Source organism: Emys orbicularis, chromosome 1 (genome assembly GCF_028017835.1).
Source record: "Emys orbicularis isolate rEmyOrb1 chromosome 1, rEmyOrb1.hap1, whole genome shotgun sequence".
Classification (NCBI taxonomy): Eukaryota; Metazoa; Chordata; order Testudines; family Emydidae; genus Emys; species Emys orbicularis.
Window position 1 is genome coordinate 172,948,040 of NC_088683.1, and position 19,947 is coordinate 172,967,986.

Genomic DNA, 19,947 nt, shown 5'->3' on the forward strand with positions numbered 1-19,947 from the left:
ATCCTTCTTGGAGGCTGTGAATGGAGAATGAAATTGAGCAAGATGGCACCAAACAATGTACATGTAAAACATTTGAGGTCACACCCTCTGTATACCAATTACATACTTAAGCAGGCTTCACTACTTCATAGCAGCGTGGCACATGCTGGTATATTTCAGAGCAGGTTGACTATAATCCAATGGGAATGGGAGGAAAAGGTGAGCAATATTGAACTCGGTACACCTTAATCTGGCTTGGGGAGAATTCAAACAATACTGTCAAAGATGGAATTTCAATATTTTTAACTAAATTTGTATAAACATTATGCAAAATATTGCAGTGTTAAAAAACCCTATGAAAATAACATTTGAAGAAGCTCATAAGTATGCATATACAATTTGGTGACAAAAAAATAAATTTGTCCTAAGTATCTATTATCTTCATGAGAATAAATCACCTGTAAATTGTTCTGTTATACTCTGCTTTTTTGTCTTAGTTGAACTGTTATGTTACTGAAGACAGCTAATGCTTAATTGGAAAGGTTAACTAAAAAGCTTTGGAAAAACTGTACAAAACCTATTAAGGTTTTTAAACCTTCCTGTGTATTTAAAATCAAATAACCACCTCTGTTTAAATGGTTTATTTTGTTAAAATGGTAGTTCAGAACTATTTTAGTCCTTGCAGAATTGATGACAAGAATACCTAACATATATGAATGGGAACTGTAATCCTTAAATCTGTTCAGTTGCTTGTTAACTATTGCAGAAGAAATCAGCTGGAACTAGACACACAAGGTATATAAAGGAAAAGATTTAAACTTAATTAAAAGCATTGATGTTTTAGTTACTGATGCTTTCTGATCATGATTTTTGCAGTAGCTTTTCTGTTAACCTAACTTAATGGCATAAAAACATTTTTAAAAATTGCTTTACCTATAGCACTTTAAGTTACTGAAGATGAAAACTCTTGAAAAATTGAAATGGTTTTGTACTCAGGTGAATCTTTGCATTTTATCAATAAAACTAACAGCTCACTTATACTACACATCTCTCAGGCATGAATACAAATTTTTGTCCTGTTAGCAGCATTGCAGGAAAGATGAAACTTGAACTTTTTTAAACAGTACACTAAACCAAAGTTGCTGCAAAATCTTCAACTGCTTGACGATCCCCATTAAGTGTGAATCAGTCTGATTACAGCATTGAATTTCACAAAACTCAACTATGACAAGATATGTGCAATGATATTTGAAATAAAAGCAGTTCAGCAGTACCTCTTGGCCAGTTAAGGTGTCCTAAACTTAAGTCCAGTGTTGCCTTTTGAGCTCACATGTCACCAGTTAACACTGGATATCGTGGGGAAAAAGTGACATGTGAGCCACTCTAGGAAAGTTAGTTACCTCAGTGGTGTGGTATAGTTTAGTCTAGGAAATTAGTTATCTCAGTGGTATAGTAAAAGTTTAAAAAACAAAAACAAAACCCAAATCTTTATAATAGACCAGTGTTTCCCAAACTTGGGACGCCGCTTGTGTAGGGAAAGCCCCTGGCGGGGCGGGCCAGTTTGTTTACCTGCCCTGTCCGCAGGTTCGGCCGAGCGCGGCTCCCACTGGCCGCGGTTCGCTGCACCAGGCCAATGCGGCATCCCAAGTTTGGGAAACACTGTAATAGACCATTGACAGTATCTTGGCCTACATATGGGAGGAGTAGCTAAATCCAGAAGGAACAAATGTATTCAGAAGTGCAACATGAAAACAAATTAATTCCAACCTGAAAGCATAGCTTGATTTCCCATTCTTAAAACAAGACACAGGTTATCCTTTCAGTCTCTCCACTTACTGGCTTTTGTAAACATACCACAGCGGGCTCAAGAGCAAATCTTACAATAGGTTTTCTGATGATTTCAAATGTGAGCACGAAACCACTAAAAGTATCCATTTAAATTGGGCTGTTGTAAAGAGGGGGAAACATATTGATACCTACTGTTTCATAATTTTTTTGTAAATTTTAAAAAGAAATTGCATTTGCTGTTACAGATTATAATACATAGAATCTGAACGTTTAAATATAGTTGAGCTTGAAAAAACTAGTTACTGTGGTTTTTAATGAATAGATTGCATCTATTGTTTAGACACATTGAGCATAATGTGGCTGCAATCTTTGTAAAGTGAAATAACCACAAAATTATAAAATTACTTTGCTCCCCTTTTCCTATTTCAAAGGTAACCAGGGTTCTTAGACTTTCAAATGGGATTTTTTTCCACTAAAAATCAGTATAAACTATATCTTAAACTATTTCAGTGATCTTAACATGCCTGACCAAAGCTTCCAACTGATTATAAAAAAAAAGCTTAAAATCTCAACAGTGCATACCAGTCTGGAAGAATGGTCAGAAAAACTTGCCAGCCAGTCATTAATCTGTAGGTAAACAGCCATAATGATGGTGACCTAAGGAAAAGCACACCTTACTTGCTTGTCCAAAAAAAAAAAAAGTTTTATATCTAAACTGAAATTTGAAAGGTGGTTGAGCTATACAGCGAGTACAAAAGAAATTGCTTGGGTGTTAATGTATATGCTTGCAAATATACATTCTAAGGTAAATTGAGGTAGATACAATTGTCAATAGAAGTATTAAGTCCTATTTGTCAACTTCTGTAGACGAAGAATTTCATTCAAAAATAAACTTAATAAATAAACAAGAAAAGTAAAAACCAGATTAAACATCAAGTTGATCTGTGTCTGGGCAGTTTCCTAAAGTAGGAAGATAAAAAGGATTTGGATCTGAGCTTAAAGTTCGAGGATTTTTACCTGATCGCATATCTAGCACTAAAATGCCAGAATGTCAGTTTGTGCGGTGTGTGGGGTTATTGTTTTGTTTTTGGGGGTTAGATACAGTAAAGAGCTCATAGCAGAAACAATGTCTAGTGCTGCACAGCTTCTCCTGCACACAAATGAGTAATGCCTTTCAGCTGGAATTCAGAGGCACTCCACCGTTGCTGGAGGTTCGAGAACTGAAGCCTGCCTTTAAACTCAGGCCACCAGAAATTATGCTACTTTTGCTGGAACTCATTTTGTCCCATCCACTTGGTTTACATTTTTACTCATATTTCTCTGATTTTTGTCATCTTCTAGTACTGGTCTCTCTCTCCCCTCAGATTAGAGATGACCAGAGCACTAAGGGTGTAGTTTTCTGGTTTCTCCAGTACAGCATCTATCTAGCAAGTTCTCTGCTCCCACCACAACTCTAGGAATAGCTCTGCAAGCCTGGAGCAAAGTCTAAGAGGTGCAGCTTTTCTGGAACATCAGAGGGCAAGCTCTTAATGGCAGGGCGTGGTGCTTTGAGTTGGACAAGCTGGGTGGGAGTCTTGATTCGTGTCTGAAGCCACAGCTCTGCCACAGCAAGGCTTTCTCATGGAACCTCTCTCAGCCTGCTCACGGAGGTAAGTCATGCAAATTTGAGAGGCTATGGGTTGCAAACATACGGAAGTAAGCATCCCCTTCACAAGGCAGCAACTGTAAAGCTTCAAACATGCAGATAGGAGATACCGGGTGCTGGCAAAGGGATTTGAGTAATTTTTCCAGTGCCTTGGGTCATAGTCCAAGCTGCACAGGAAAATTCAGAACAAACTTGGCTGATGATCAGAGAATAGGATCCTAAGAAACTAGACTTTGTCAGAGAAAGTATATTCCTCAGAGTCTCTAATGAGGAGTTGCTAACCACCATGTACTCCTGGCAAACTACAAGTCCTATATGGGATTAACTCTTCTGATTAACGGACAATGAATATCAGGAGCAGCTAAAATCCTCGGTGACTGAAGGGCAGCTCACCACTACAATGGTGCTCTGGGCAGCATTGGATGCAGTGGACTTGGCAGCTAGGACCATGGTAACTGCAGTGACATGAGATGATGGTCCTGGCTTCAGATGGTAGACATCCCTTCTGAGGTCCAAGCGACAATAGAAAAAACTGCCGTTTCAAGGAAATTAGCTCTTCAGCGTAATCACAAATGAGGCAATGCGCTATAAAAGAAATTGGAGAGCGACAGCCCTTTCTCTAGGGCTTTATGTATATCCCAGCTTCTGCATATAAGCCTCAAATGCCTCAGTCCTCTTTCAGATAATAGTCCCCTGACTGTGGCCTGTATCCCTCCAGAGCCATCTAGGAAACACCAGTGACTTAATCCATGATGCTCATTCACCATCTTCTTAACAGACCTGCAGGAGGGACAAGTGTTCAGGAAATAGTTTTGATGGCATAGTTAAGATCCTGGCTGGACTACCTATGCATCCATCCCCTTTTCTGTTTGGCAATTGCCCCTGTTAATTCAAAGAAACTTAAACTGGGATTACCTCAGACTAGTGGGACCTCAAGATAGTAAATGAGTGTCATAGCTAGTTGTATGTTACTCTGACCCCTACTCTTATCCCCATCTCTCTTCAAGGATCCTTCATCATGAGATGCTTCTAGAACAGGAAGTAGACTACTTGTCAAAATTCGGAGTGGTAGAGGAGGAAACTCGGAGGGAAAGGCATGTACTCCAATTAGTAATAGATTCCAAAGTAAAAAGGTGGGTGGACACCTATCCTAGACCACTGATGTTTAAATGCCTTCATTGTCATTGCACGTTCTGGATGGTCACCCTTGATTCTTCTATCCCTTCACTGGATCCTAAGGATTGGTTTGTGGTGCTGTACCTGGAGGACACTTTATATCCACATCTTAATCCTCCCAGCAGTTTCTGTGGTTCATAGTAGAGAGGTCCACTATCTGTACAGTGTTCTACCCTTCACTCTGTCTTTGGCCCCTCAGGTATTTTACCAAGGGCCTGTGTGTAGTGGTAGCATACCTAGGGAGTCTGTACCATGAAGCTGGCTGACAGGTGCTTTTCCACAGTGGGTCAAACACTCAACTTAAAAGCCCTTAGACTTCTTAGCCTCCCTCGGCCTCAAGGTCAAACCACACTGACTGACACAAAGCATCAAATTCCTAGGAAGCTGCGTTAGACTCCAAGTTGGTGATGACATGTCTATTGCAGTTAAGGAGTCCAAACACTTCCAGTTCTTATTGGCAAAGGATCTGTGAGCAGTAGAAGTCTCCTTGGCAACGATAGTTGTGAGGACTCTTACAGTGCCGGCACAGCCCCAACAGAACAATGCTGTTAATGATAAAAACTCTCTCGTGGGGCATGCGTACCAAGAGCAGAACCTGTGGACAAAATACTTAACTGAGAGTAACTTTAATTCTCCTAAGTAACCATATTACTTTGCTGCTGATAACATCAGCATGGGTCCCATGACCTGTTCTTCACCCATTTCTTCAATCTTCAGCTACCATGGGCTTCGAGTTATAAGGGACCTGAGGGAGGGTCACGGCCATTCCACTCCTTATGCCCTTGCAAAGGAGCATGAGGCGGCACTGGGCACATGTGCAACCCTCATGGACAGTGTTAATTAAAAATAAAAAGTCATGTACAGTGGGATCTGCACTGACAACCTCTCAAAACCCCAACAAAAAGCAAACCCACAGTAAGTTACTTGTAGTTCAGAAACTTTTCTACCCAAGATAAATTCTTCTAACAGATCCTGGGAAATGGCTGTCCCATTGTTTTGTTCCAGTCTTTAGCAGTACATTTGAAGATGCGAAGGCATAGCTAGGCATTCCTAGAGCTCTAAAGATATCTCAAGCATACACACCATACTTGTACTGTGAAGCGCAAAGGCCCCGGCATTTTGATTGAAGTGAGATGTACAGAGTGCTTGTAGGCAAAATGATAAAAAATTGAATTAGTTGGCATGTCAGGTGTCTGGGAAATGATTCATGGAAAGAACCAGACTTCCTTTACAAGGACATCAGGTGACATTGTGGGAAGTGAGTATCTGAGCTTCAGCTGGGGAAGATCTGCAAAGTAGGTTTTGATTACATTGGAGGCATCCTTTGGTAGGAAGATACAATTGGGGTAGTTCCTAGATAATTCCTTAAACTATATAAAGCTTTTGCTTTATATCATGGGTAGGAGGGACTTGTGCTTCTTCCTATTCTATCGTAATAATTTAAAATTTTTGCTTTTCTTCTTGCCCACCACCCCATTTCTTTGAATCACTGCTTACTACCTTTCTTTTTGTTATGAGGAGAGAAGCTATGCAGCAGAATGAGAAATGAGTGTTACATGATTTTCTTTCTGTTAGCAGCTTGTCTCCTTGTTCAGCCCACCCTGATAGTCTAGTAAGAAATGGAATTTTTTCTCGAGAGACTTAACCTTAATTACCTTAAGGTTACCATCTGATTGCTGTTAATTGGTTGCTGGAGTGTTCCTACAGCTCTGGAAGAAATCTTCTAGTGGCTTGAGTTGAAGGGTGCAGCTTAATCCTGGAGTCTAAAGCAACAACTTTGGATCATTTCTGAATTCCACAGGTGAGAGGCATTATCTATTTATTTTAAAAGAGGAGAGAAGCTGCTAAGAGAAAATTATCAGGCCAGAAATGTCTCATTCTTGAAAGACAAATTGAACAGAAACCATAATACTCCATTGTAAACATTCAGTTGAAGGTGCTTATTTGGGGTTCTAGACTGTAAACTAGGGGAGGCACAAGTAAGTGGGTTGAGGCAGATCATTAGCTTTATATAAACTTAACTGTATTACTTCATTAGTTAGCATGTGCTGAAGTGGAAATAAAAGTTAGAAGCTCTTAGGCCAGCAGTTCTCAACCAGGGGTACATAGAGGCCTTTCAGGGGGTACATCAACGCATCTAGATATTTGCCTAGTTCTACAACAGACTACATAAAGCCCACTTAGCAAAGTCCGTACAGACTAAAATTTCATACAGACAATGACTTGTATAGTATATAGAGCAGCATAAACACTGAAATGCAAGTACAGTATTTATATTCCAGCTGATTTATTTTATAGTTGTATGGTAAAAATGAAAAAGCAAGCAATTATTCAGTAATAGTGTGCTGTGGCACTTGCAGTTTTATGTCTGAGTTTGTAAGCAATTAGTTTTGAAGTTAGGTGAAACTTGGGGTACGCAAGACAAATCAGACCCTTGAAAGGAGTACAGTAGTCTGGAAAGGTTGAGAGCCACTGTCTTAGGCCAAGTTTGTCAAAATGGATTAATTACTTTGTGTGCCTCAATGTTCAGGTGCTCAATATGAAATACTGTTTCACTGGGTTGGGTATGAGATACTTTCCTGGAAATGAGATGTCTGAAGTTTGCTAACAACAAAAAATAGTGCTCGCTTGCTTCTGGAAGTTTTGGCCTTGAGCTGTGACAGCAGCAACAGTGGAGAAATTCTGGCCTCGACATTTTAGTTGGGGGGAGGAAGGGGGAGGGCTGTACCTGTATTTCAGAAAAAGTTAAATTTAAAAGGACATTTAAGACATTAGAGTTCAATTTTAGAAAATACTAGAGAAGCACTAATAGCTGTTGCTTGTTAAGAGTATGAATTGTCAGGTCTCCAAAATAAGTGGCTCCTAGATAAAAGTAGGTACAAAGTACAAGTGTTCTGGATTATATTTTCTAGAGACTTGAACATACATAAATGAAAATTGAGGCAATAATCCTATTTCAATTAACACTTTAAGAGAGCTACTTCTGCAATCCTTTTAGACATTCTGGTTGTGGAATATAACATAAAGAAACTTGTCTACAGTATTACATATTCAAATTAATCTCACTAGTTCAGGTTTTCAACTAAGAATATTTTATAGAACTCTTAACACTATATAAATCAATTGAAGCAAAAAATCTGCAGTTGACACAGGTTTTACTTCATGGCAATTGGAAAGTGCGTTCCAGGAAGCAAGCATTGCTTACTTCTGAACACAAATGGAAAAATTTAAAGGATGACATTTCAGAAAACCATTCTCTCTGGCGAGGAGAACTAAGGAAGGATTGTAGCACTCTTTTATTTCTTAAATACTTGAGTTTGCCCCCATTACCTGGTTCTGATGCTATCTGAAGTGTTGTAGCTATGAATCTAACTTCTATTTCTTTAATAGAACAAACAGTTGTCAGCCTTGATTTGGGGGGAGGGGGAGAATGATTTCAATCTCTGCCCTTAAATCTAAGGATGATGATGATCCTGGTAAATTGGGGTTGTTAAAACCTCTATCCTTTTTCCTTTATAGGATGAAACAAAGTTTTTTCACTTCAGGTTGAACTTCTGGATCACTAAAATCATAATCTGAATTCCTTTTGTTCATTACTTTAGTGCATCTTCTCTCCTTTCTTATCTTAAATTCACTTAATTTATATATAGATGTGTTAACCAAGGACCTTAGTGGGTCTGTTTGTTGCTTTCAAAAGATTTTTTTACAAAACTAGCAGTAAATATATTGAACAGAACTTGGCAACACAAGTAAATTGTTACATGACACAATACATGAAATGCAGATGAAGAAATCCATTGCAGTAAGTATTGTGTGCATTGAAAAGATAAATTATTCAACGTAGCATAATAATTTTATAACCGATTTTACACAATTGTTAGTAGTACCTTTTGAAAAAAAAAATGGAAAAACATTGCTCAATAAGAGTCTGTAAACATTGCATTTGTCAGAGGGACTGAATTTTTTGGATCTTACTTCTAGTTTTGTGTGTTCAGTTACTACCATTTCAGGCTGAGTAGCTTAAATGCTACTTTAATCATTCTCATTAGTTTCATTATTGGTGTTTAGTTGCCTCATTAGTAACAAACCGTGTTAAGAATTAGTTAAAGATAGCTTGATACTTAAGTATCGTGTAAGCAGGTTTTTTAATATTCTCTCTAAAATGTAAACTGAAGTCATGAGTCAAATTTTTTCAGTTTTAAAAACTCTTGGATGAATTAAGTTAAGCTTGCAGCTGGTGATAAGCTACTACTTCATACAACACTTAGTATATTGTTTGTGATTTTGCAATTTAAGAGATCATGAAGTCACTTCATTTTAAACCACTTGCAGAGTCTTGTATGACTCCCTATGGTTCTTACATATAGAAGCGTGTACATCGCCAGTTGACTTAGAAAATCAAAAGAAAAAAGGTCTCATAAAATCTGCTGCTGGGGTTGTACAGGTGATGCTTCAGTGCATACCCTTGAGAGAGCAAGATAAAACTCAGAATGTATGCCATTAGGAAGGAGACAGGGAACTTAGGAATTTTTTAAAAAAAATTTGCTTAAAAACAAGAGTTAAACCAATCAATGTACTATTTATTACATATTGCAGAAAACTATTTTTAGTGACTTTGTTCAACTGGTTTCTGTAGAATATTTTTCTAAAACAGTGGTTTAAAATATAAAGTTGCATTGTTACACTGAGATCATTCTCTTAAAAGAAAATTCATAATTAGAAAACTGCATAACATAATTTAACTTTGAGTTCCTTCACCAATCCCCACTTAGGCTGTTGAGGTTCTATTAACACAGCCAACGTTTTGGGGAGAATAATTAAAATCAATAGCTTACTTTCTGCTAACTTAGCACACAATGTATAGTTTTTCATTCTTTAAGAGTTTGTTTCAATGCACTGAACAATTTCAAAATTTAGTAAAAGTTTAAGTTAAAAGTGAAGACGCTATTTGTCCTTTGCCAGTATTAATTTTTCAACCGATATTTCTTACCTTTGGCTGAGGAATTGGTTAGTGGTTGGTTTTATTTTGGTTTTGTTTTTTTGCGGTAGATAATATTCTCCATGGATGAGATCAAACTGGTTGGGAATAGTAAACTATAAAATCTACATAAACTGAAAAGGAACTTCTCCATTCTTTCATGAGAATTAATAGTTATTTTAAAATTTGACAGTGATTGTTTTTGTGGTACAAAAGCAGTTCCCCACTCTGCTTATCCTATAGCCCAAAATGAATACACAGAAGCCAATTCAGAATTAGTTGAAAAACTATAATCTGTATTGCAAAAGTACTTTAAGTGCTCAAACTTCTTAGAAATTTAAGAATGAAAAACTATTGTCTGTTAGTAGAGAACAACATATTTACATATTCATCAACTTGGCTTTCTTATAAACCCTTTACTGATTTAGCTTGCATTGACATTCTTTGCCTTTTCTGTGTCTTGTCTACCCTATTCCTCTTTCCATTAGATCCTCCTACTACTACTACACGACCACCCACGGTTCTATGGCATCCTTCAACTGATGGCATCACAGGTTTAGCAACAGAACCAAAACTAATACATTTTCCAACATCAACCTTGCCAGCAATGCAGGAAGACAATTGGGGTATCATCATCGCTAGTGCAGTGGGTGGGGCTCTCTTTCTGATACTTGTAAGTGTTTTGGTTGGAATTATCTGCTATAGGAGAAGACGGACGTTCCGTGGTGACTACTTTGCTAAGAACTACATTCCACCATCAGATATGCAAAAAGAGTCTCAAATAGATGTTCTCCAGTCAGATGATGTGGATTCTTACCCTGACAGTATAAAAAAAGAAATAAAACATCCAGTGAACAGTCTAATATCAAAAGATTATTTAGAAGACCCAGACAAACCAGAGTGGAACAATGTAGACCATATTAACAGGTACCAAGAACGCTATGAAAGACCAATGGATTATTATGAAGGAGGAACACTGGGAATGAAGTACATGGTTGGCGAATGTTATGATGACAATGAAGAAGACTTTGTGTCACATGTAGATGGCTCAGTAATATCCCGGAAGGAGTGGTATGTGTAGTAACCACTGATACCTTAACTTGATTCATACAGTTCCATTCATTAGTTGATCACTTTCAGGTTGTTTATATTTTTACTTGAGGAAAAACAAGCTTTTTGAAGTTGATTTTCAAGCTTTTGATATTGTAAAAATCTGGGTTAAATGTATCTGAGCTGCTTTATGATTTTTCAATGCTGTACTACTGTCTTTGAAAATATTGGAATTTTGATGCATAATGCTTTATTCGTCTACAGCACATGTAAGAACCAAGTGCTAAATTAAAGTTACCATACAACTTTAGAGTTAAAAAGCAACTGTCTTGGCTTTGTGATTTAAAAACAGTTTACCTGAGACTACGATCAAGTATAATCTTTGTTAAGCATATGGTTTTTTATATATATATACACATTTTAGACAAAAACAAGTGAATTAGTCTCAAAGCTGAAGTTTATCTAAGGTAAATTCAATTCTTAAAAGTAATTTTTACCATACAAAAACATGGATTTGCTTAAATCTGTTTTTTCAAAGGTATATTTTACTTTTCTACACAAAAATGAATACCTCTTTGTTTTAATGAGCCTTCCTGTAATATGATGAGCATAGTTAGTGGTAACTTTTAAAGAAAACGTGTTGCATTGAAAAAGTTAGAATTCTCAGTGAAGGAGTTTGAGGAATAACAATGAATATATGGAAGGTTTTGTCTTGTAGCTGATTTTTGAGAACCATTTTTTACACTACAGTTCATTTCCAAAAAGTACTATTGCAGTCTATGTACAGAATTTGTCAGTTACAGTCTTGTACTTCACATGAGATCAAAAACTGATTCTCTAACTTAGAGAGAGAGAACTTTCAACTAGAAATAAGATGATGCCTGGAAAGTTTTCACTGGGGATTGGGAAATACAAGGTTAGGTCTCAATTCAGATATAAATTCTAAGTGTATGGGGGAAACGAATGGAGTTAATATAGCTAAGATATACAAGTTTAAGATTCTAGCAGAATACAGCATAACATGGTGTGTAGAACATTAAAAGGTAAAGGGCAATTTTTTACAATCCTTTGTGATTACATCATTGCTTTTAAGAGTTGAGCATACTTTAAAAAATGCATATTTATGAAAAGGGGTTAATGTAAAAAAGTGCTATTTAAAATAAAGCAAGTAGGGAAATAAATACTGCTATTTAATGCTGTTGAGAAATAATTTGTACAAGCACACTGTGGAATCCCCAGAACAGCAGTTGTATGTATTACTCAGTTGGGTTTGTTTGTATTGCATTGGTTTGCTTTGTTGCAAATAAACAAGTTGAACTGTTGACTAAAACAGTAAGCAGTCTTGTAGCTAGGAGAAGCAGATGGTTACTAGAAATGAAATTGCATGCTTGGAAGTCAATTTCAAGAGCTGGAACAACCGTGCCTCTCCTTCAGTAGTAGGTTCACTACCTCAGCTTTGCAAATGAATAGAATGGAATCTGAATGAAGTTAATTCAGATAATCTAGTTTGACAGCAGTTAAATTGTAAAAATTAGAGGTGATAAACAGTTCTGTGGTGAAATCATATTTTAAGCTCTCAACTTGACATGCATGAGTTTAAAAACTCTTACCCAGGAAAACTTGCCTTAATGTTGAAGTCCAGAAATGAGAGAACTTGGAGGGGGGAGACAAGAGGGGAGATTGCAACACAAATAAAAATTTTACTAACTTGGGCCAGAATTTTAAGGATGCTTAATGGCTACTTGTTTGAATGTTTCCTTTAGTAGTAAAAACACTGCAAAATGACAGAGTATTTAGAGTTTTACAACAAATATGGTATCTGTATTAGGCTGTTGACAGTAGTCTGTGATTCCAAATGACTGCATGTCTTCAAAAATGAAGGGTAGACTAGTACATTCATATAAAGATTAAAACGGTTTCCTAAGGCTTGTTAGGCTCTCAATTGAGAGCTATGTGAGACGTATATTAAATTAATTGACCAAGTCTCAACTTAGCACAATAGCCAGGGGGTCTGTGCTCAGGTGTAAACTCATGTAAATGAATTCTTATAACACACAAGGGTCTACTCCAAAGCCCACTGAAGTAACTGGATCAGATTCTATATACAGAACTTGCTGTTGTCTCTGAGAGATAAGTTAACTTAAGAGAACCTTAACTGTAAACTCAATGTCCATGTGAGATAATTTATTTGGGCCTTCGGTAGGTTTTTGTTTTTGTAACAAGTTGAGATTTAGAGATGGGTATTTCCTATACTCTTACGTGTTCTTCACCATCTTAAATTATTAAACTTTGAGTTAAAATTTTTAAACTGAAGAGGTTGGTGGTAGAGTTAAGACTCCAAAAGAGTTGCAGTGTTTCCTCCTTGATGTATGTTTGCTGTAAATAGAGAATTGATTGTAAGTATGAATAGTTGTTGTGTGAAATAAACATCTGCTGTTAAATTGAGTTCTTGAATACAGGTAGTGTGCAGAACTGATTGAAAGACATGAAATAATGAGCTAAAGCTCACACCCAAATATATGTACATTAAGTTTTAAAAAGGGTTTTTGGTGACAATCAGCCTTCAACTAGAATTGTTTCAGTCTCGCTAGTACTTTGAAAATTATTTCTACATATTTAACTGCTTTTCAAAATAGCATATATAGAGAAACTTAAGCAATTAGCATGGTTGATACTTAAGGACAATTCTACCTTAATTATTAACAGTATGTTAATTAGTCACTTAAAATAATTAATGACTTCATTCATTTCAGTTAAGAGAACAGTTAACATAACGTTTATTAAGTATTTGGACACTTTACTTTCTTGAAAGCAAAAGCAGTTCCTTGGATGACTTAACTCATTCTGACAGAAGTTATGACTCAACAAAATTTCTGACCAGTGCAGTGTGATGGAGTTTGTTTTACTCTGTATTTGCCTCTGAGACTCGTCCTGCTGCCTTCTTTGCTTAACTGACCAGACAGTCTAGGAAGTGTCTCCTGCCATAGACATTCCTCATCAGCACACTGACTACCAACAATCCCCTGGAAAATAGATCACTTTATTTTTTCCAGGAATTTTGTGTCTAGAATGGAGCGAAGCTCTAGGAACAAACTTGCTTAGCACCACAGATGACCCTGTGATTATCACCTTCCCAATCATATGTATTCAGTGGTTCCTTGCCTGCCACTCTATCCACTGATCTGTTACCTCCCACTTTGTTGTGTGAGAGATTGGGAATAACACCAGGGAATTCTTCACCTGGGTCAACATGACTCCATGGCAAGCCACTCCACATATCTGACACATGCTTGTGGATGCTCTTAAGAAAAGCAGGATCAGTTAGTGAACCAATAGTGCCAAAATATCCGCTCACATTCTGTAAAATGAAACACAGCCTGCAAATATACAAAGCCTGAAAAATACTCCATCAGTGAAGTCATATTCACATCGTTCAAATGGTTACTTTTACTGCAAGGGATTAAAAAGCAGCACCCTGTATTTTTTTTTTCTTCCACCTGCAGCCTTTCAGACCCAGTAGCTATGATCTTTACTAGACTACTTAAAGCAGCGAGGGAAAAAACAAATTCCGCCGTTAAAGGCCAACTCAAGGAGAAGGTCAAATCCCAGTCCAAGGCATGTACAGTACAATTTGTTAGGCACTTTAAGTGTCTTTGGAAATCTTTCCATCAAATAGCTTTCTTCCCAAAAAGATAATAGTTGAAGACTTATTGCTTGTGAAGTTGACATATTGCACTGTACTAATATCCTGGATACCCTCTGGCATGGGTTCAGTCATGTCAATTTGGTAGGGTTCATCTACAATAATTAGGTTTTTTTAATCTTGTCATTAACAGCAAAAATAGCTAGGAGACAAAACTAAAAACCATTAATGGTTATGCTGTTATCCTTTCTTGACCAAGACTACCTTATTCTGGCCAGTTCCGCATGGGTATCAAACATCAACCCTTGAATTTCAAGTAGTGAAGCTTATTGATCAGAGCTCTGGAGTTATTAAAGTGAAGTGCCTGAAGCTGGAATCGTAGCAGAACTTGGGTCCTTAGGCTTTCCAGAGATGGTACTCTTCATGTGGGGCTGGCTAAAATACTTGTCTTGATGACCGTTGCTCTACAGTTTCCTATGCAAAGAATTCTATCAAGTCTGATAAGCACTTCAGCAGTAGCATCTTACTTTCTCTTGTTGAAGTCCTTGGTTCCATCCTAGTGCTTGTCAGTCCCATTAGAATTTGCATCTCACTGTTGCCTGATTCTACAGCACATTTAAAAATAGAATCTTAGCCTTGGAATGTTGCCTCGGAGTTTGCAGAGACAGTGCACTCGTATGGGTGAATGAGGACTGAACCATTAGACCGGTACCTTACCATGGGAGTTCAGGTTGGGGGAGTAACTGTTAAAACTAATTAGAGTCTTGAAGATTAGGATAAACCTTGAGATAAAAATAATGATCCTTTTGTGGTATGAAAGAGTACTTATTCCTGTCAATCATTGAGCTATCCATAGACTACAGGTGGAGAACATGAGAAGGGGACAGAATTGAGATGAAAAGTAGGTATTGTCTGAATAACGAAGAGGTGAGGAAAATGAGGATGAAGCAAAAGATTAACAGAAAGGGTGTCTTAGTTTGGGGTTCATGAGCTACAGGCTAGAAGCAGTACACAGATGGTACACTCCCAAGCAAGCGTGGGAAGTTGTACACAGGTAATATACGGGATGTGAAGCCAGGTCTTACGTAGCAATAGGACTTGAAGCTAAACAGGAGGTCTGGGAAACTGGAATGAAAGCTTGCATATCATAGTCTGCCCAAGGCTGTACAAAGCCAGTGGGATAGTGGATGGCCAAAAGCTGAAATGCCAGATTGTCACGGTTTCAGGTGTTTGACAGTTGAAATTCAAAAGAATGCATGGTATCCACCGCTTGAGATGGATTAGTGCTTGCACACGAGTTGGCTGTTTGGCTCTGTGCATAACAACAAAATCAAACTGACAAGCTCTGTTTCTGAAGTACTGTTCTGTTGCATTCTAGACATACTGCGATTTAAACCTGGCTGCTAATATATTCTGAATGTGCCCAGTTCACCTGTGGTTAGAAGAGGCAAGTAGCAGAGGGAACCTCAAGCTTGAAGTAGAAAATAAAGCCCCATGCTTTGGGAGGAAATTAATCTAGATTGTACCATTGTGACTTTCAGTGTGGTCGTTTTTTATAATATGAGGCTTATGCATATGAAGAGAGACTTGAGAGAGGTGACCTATCATTTGTAGAAAAGTGACCAGCAGTCTCTTTGTGAGAGATAAGGAGACAAACTTGAGACCATGATCTCTAGAATATAGCTGCATCAGAAGTGATTTTTTTTAATAGCTTTAACTACACTGTAGTGGCCCAAATGGTGCCATAAAATTCTACGGTGTGGAATATGAAACTGGAAGGACGTTCCTATGGGGAGTGTAGTCTGGCTGATTGAAAATAATTCACTCTCGCTGATGGAAAAAGGGTGTGTTTTCATGATTAAAAACAAGCATGAAGTAACAGTAAAGTACGGTTTCAACATCAGTGCTTGAAACTATAATGAAATATGTAAGAAATGCTACAATTTGTCCCAAATGAGACTAAATGTATGGGTTTAATAACCGGTAAGCTGATGGTCAGGGAAGAGCCTGCAGTTAGTAGATGCACATTTAGGGCATGTCTACACTTACCGTTCAGCTCACTAATAGTGACTTGTTTTTCTAAACTAGTACCAACTATCCCAGATCTGAAAGCTCACATTTAGCTATATTTTACTGTTAAATTTTGAATTCCTGTCCCTTTCCCTCTAAACTCTATGGAAGTTTTTTTCCACCTCTGATACCTTTGATATGCTTACTGTGATGATGAGCAATTACTGAACTTGGGCAAAATCACCAGTTTGTACATGGCAAGGTGTTTGCAATTGAAAAGCTTCCATTTGAAGCTTCCAACCACATCTAAAATACTTGGGGGGAGATGAGAGCAACTGTAGCAGTTAGGACTTGAAACTATTAATAAATGGATAAAATCTATTAAGTCTGATATAAACATGTATTTGAAATTAAAGTCAGCAATGATGTAGCTATGGTCAGTTGTCACATAAAGTACTTATATTTAATGTTGTTGGGAGTTGCTTGAAATCTCAAAGGAAATTTTCTAGAAGTCTGTTTAGAGTAGCAATTTCATTAAAACGTGGTCAAAATAAGACATGCACTGAAAATTCTTAATGCTTTCTAAAAGCATTCGGTCTTGGCGATGACATGGTATTAAGAGTGGTTTTGGTAAGTAATAACTTATTAGTATTTTTGCATGTTAACTGCTGCCAGCAGTCTTTCATTTTTTTTTTTTCTTTAAAACTAATTTGCTTGGTCCCAGCTTTTGAAACCCTCAATGGTTTAAAAAAAAGCTACCACCTGAGTATATTGCACTGTCCCTTTAAGTTTGAAATAGTAATAAAAAGCATGCTGTTCCTGTATTGTGTTCTTCCCTGATTTTATTAATCTCAAAGGCTTAAAATAGCTTGTTTATAGATATAAAGAAAAGGTAGTTTATGAATAAACTATCTTGTTAAGAACAGTTAATGAGAGCTGGGCAGATGGCATTGATTACGAAGACTTTGAAAGAGCGTCTTAGACTATAAAAACAGCTTTTGCATGATGATGCAAGTAGATATGATAGTTTCCAAAATGTTGCTTAAATAACTAGCTTTGTGAGGATGGAAAACACAAAATAATCCCTGGAAAGGATAATCTGTGGTGCATTACATTACAGATGTGCCATTTAAACAGACATCTTCTGTAGCTGTAGCGGGGGCTGTAATTGGAGCAGTTCTTGCTCTCTTTATCATTACCATCTTTGTGACAGTGCTATTGACTCCAAGGAAAAAAAGGCCATCCTACCTTGACAAAGTGTAAGTATCTTAATTTCTTAAACTAGAAACAATAAGCATGACGTATTTGGCTGTATTTGTAGTCGCTTAAATGCTATAGTTACTTTGTAAGAAACAAAACTTTAGTATGTACTACTCTCAGTCTCTGAAACCAAAAGTGGTGTTGAGAAATTGAACAATGCGAAATCACCAGGATTTATAAAAAGAAAAAACAATCATAGTTAAACCAAGTATGTTACGTGTCTTTTCCCTAGAAAAGCATAGCTGTTTCCAAGGCAAAAGGTTTGTGTTTATTTTTTAAAGTGCCCTAGTACACAATACTCTTTTTAACATCTGTTAAAACTAAAATATAAAAGACTTGTGAAGCAGTTAAAGTTAGTACACAAAACACAACCAACAGTTAAGGAGCAGGAGGAGGGTTGATGGGTCAGGAGTTCTGGGTTGGGGGGGGCTGTCAGGGGCGGGGAGTGGCTGGATGGGGCGTGGGAGTCCCGGGGATCTGTCTGGGGGCGGGGGTGTGGATAAGGGTTGGGGCAGTCGGGGACAGGTAGCGGGTAGAGTCCTAAGGGGGGGCAGTTAGGGTGGGTGGGGGTCTCAGCAGGGGGCAGTCAGGGGACAAGGAGCGGGGGGGTTGGAGGTTCTGAGGGGGGTGGGAAGTGGGAGGGAGTGGATGGGGGCGGGGCTCAGGTGGGGCTCTCCCCCTGTCCTCTTTTTTGATTGTTGAAATATGGTAACCCTAAAAAAGTGGTGCCCTGGCTTGGCAGGGAGGAGCTGCCTTCCGGAGGCACCGGAGAGCCAGGGCGTCAGCTTGCAGGAGCAGCGAGCCCCAGCCATGGAGGAGCCAGCGTGGCACATGGAGGCAGCAGCCCTGCAAAGGCGGCAGCACCACTATTGGGAAGCAGCCGCGCCCCCCCGCACCTCCTGCCCAGGCTGTGGCCTGGCGTGCTCTCCCCCCTCTCCCCCCCGGCGCGCCAACAGGCTGCAGCAGATGCATGCAGTCGGCAGCCCCCATGCGCCCCCCGGCTTCCCCCTCGCCATGTTTGGGCTTTGCAGCTCCCAGGCATGTGAGCCGCCGCCTGCTCCGGGAGGGGTAGCGGCGGTGGTGGCTCACACTCCCGGGAGCTGTAGAGCCCGAGCGCGGTGAGGGGGCAGCCGGGGGCTGCATGAGGGGCCGGCGCCCGCATACATCCGCTGCAGCTTGCAGGTGCCGCTGGGGGGGTATGCCGCAGCCTGGGCGGAGGGCGTGGCTGCTCCCCGCTAGCCGTGCCGCCGCCTTTGCAGGGCTGCTGCCCCCCTGCACCACGCCAGCTCCTCCATGGCTGGGGCTTGCCACCGCAAGCGGGACGCTCTGGCTTTCTGGTGCCTCCGGAAGGCGGCTCCTCCCTGCCGAGCTGCTGCAGCGGCCCAAGCCTGGCTAAGCCAGTGAGTGGACTCGGGGTGGGGGCCGCTCGGGTGGGGAGGGCTCGAGGGGGGGCTGTGCACCCTCCAGGGGAGTTTAGGGGGTGGGGGGAAACCTGGTCTGGGGAGCAGCCCTTGGGCACAGCTGGCCCCTGCGGTCTATAAAGGCTCGTTGGGTTTTGCCCCTCAATGAACCGATGTGCGGGGGGGGAGAGGTGTTGTGTTTCGAGGGGGCTGAGGGTGGTGGTGGTTCGGCGGCGCTGGGGGGGGGTTCGGCCCTCAGCAGTTTTCTTTCGAGTAATATGGCCCTCGCCGCTTTACGAGTTGTGCAGGCCTGCAATATACTAATGGACAATTCATTAAGCATTTTGTCATCATGTGTACAAGTGTAACTAGACAATACTGTACAGAGGTGTTTTTATCTAAGTAGATATGAAACAAACTGAACTTAAAATATAACTCAATACAGGTGACTTTAAATCTTATAAAAAGTATGTATAATCTGGCCCACACAATGTTGCGCTAAGGTCCTATGTAATAAGGTTGGGGTCCCAATGAATTAAAGGAATTATCTGGGTACCTCAAATGAAATTAATGGATTATACACAGACTAAAAAAAGTGTTGTTGTTTTTTTTCAGGAACATTACATATGAAATACTTAATCAAAAACTAAAATACTTAACCAATCTGGGCACAAAACAAAATTTTCAAAAGTGCCTCAGTTACTTGGTGCTCAGTTTGACATTTAAAAATAGACTGTTTTGAGGAGGGAGGGAGTGCCAATGATTGATCTGGTGAAAATCAAGGTCCCTTCAAAGGGTTTATCTGGATAGAGTAGAAAATTTGCATTAAATCATATCTTCATTCTTAGGTGGCTGCTGCTGTTGCACTTGTTCATAGTTGAACTACACACTACAGTAACACAAAAAACAAAACTCTAGGCTCAGATGTTTAACTGCAGTTGAAGTTCGTGGGATCATCATGAATATTAAGTGGACAAAAATGAATCCATGAGGTACTAGTCAGATGGGACTTAACTGA

At 39.2% G+C, this 19,947-nt stretch overlaps 1 protein-coding gene across 1 annotated transcript in view; it reads left to right on the top strand.

The window, feature by feature from the left end:
• The window catches only part of NECTIN3 (nectin cell adhesion molecule 3), a 109,644-nt gene that overhangs the window by 55,874 nt on the left and 33,823 nt on the right, over positions 1 to 19,947 (top strand). The window contains exon 6 of the mRNA XM_065419836.1: positions 17,390 to 17,528. Coding sequence (XP_065275908.1) covers positions 17,390 to 17,528 — 139 coding nt within the window. The remainder of the gene's footprint in view (positions 1 to 17,389; positions 17,529 to 19,947) is intronic.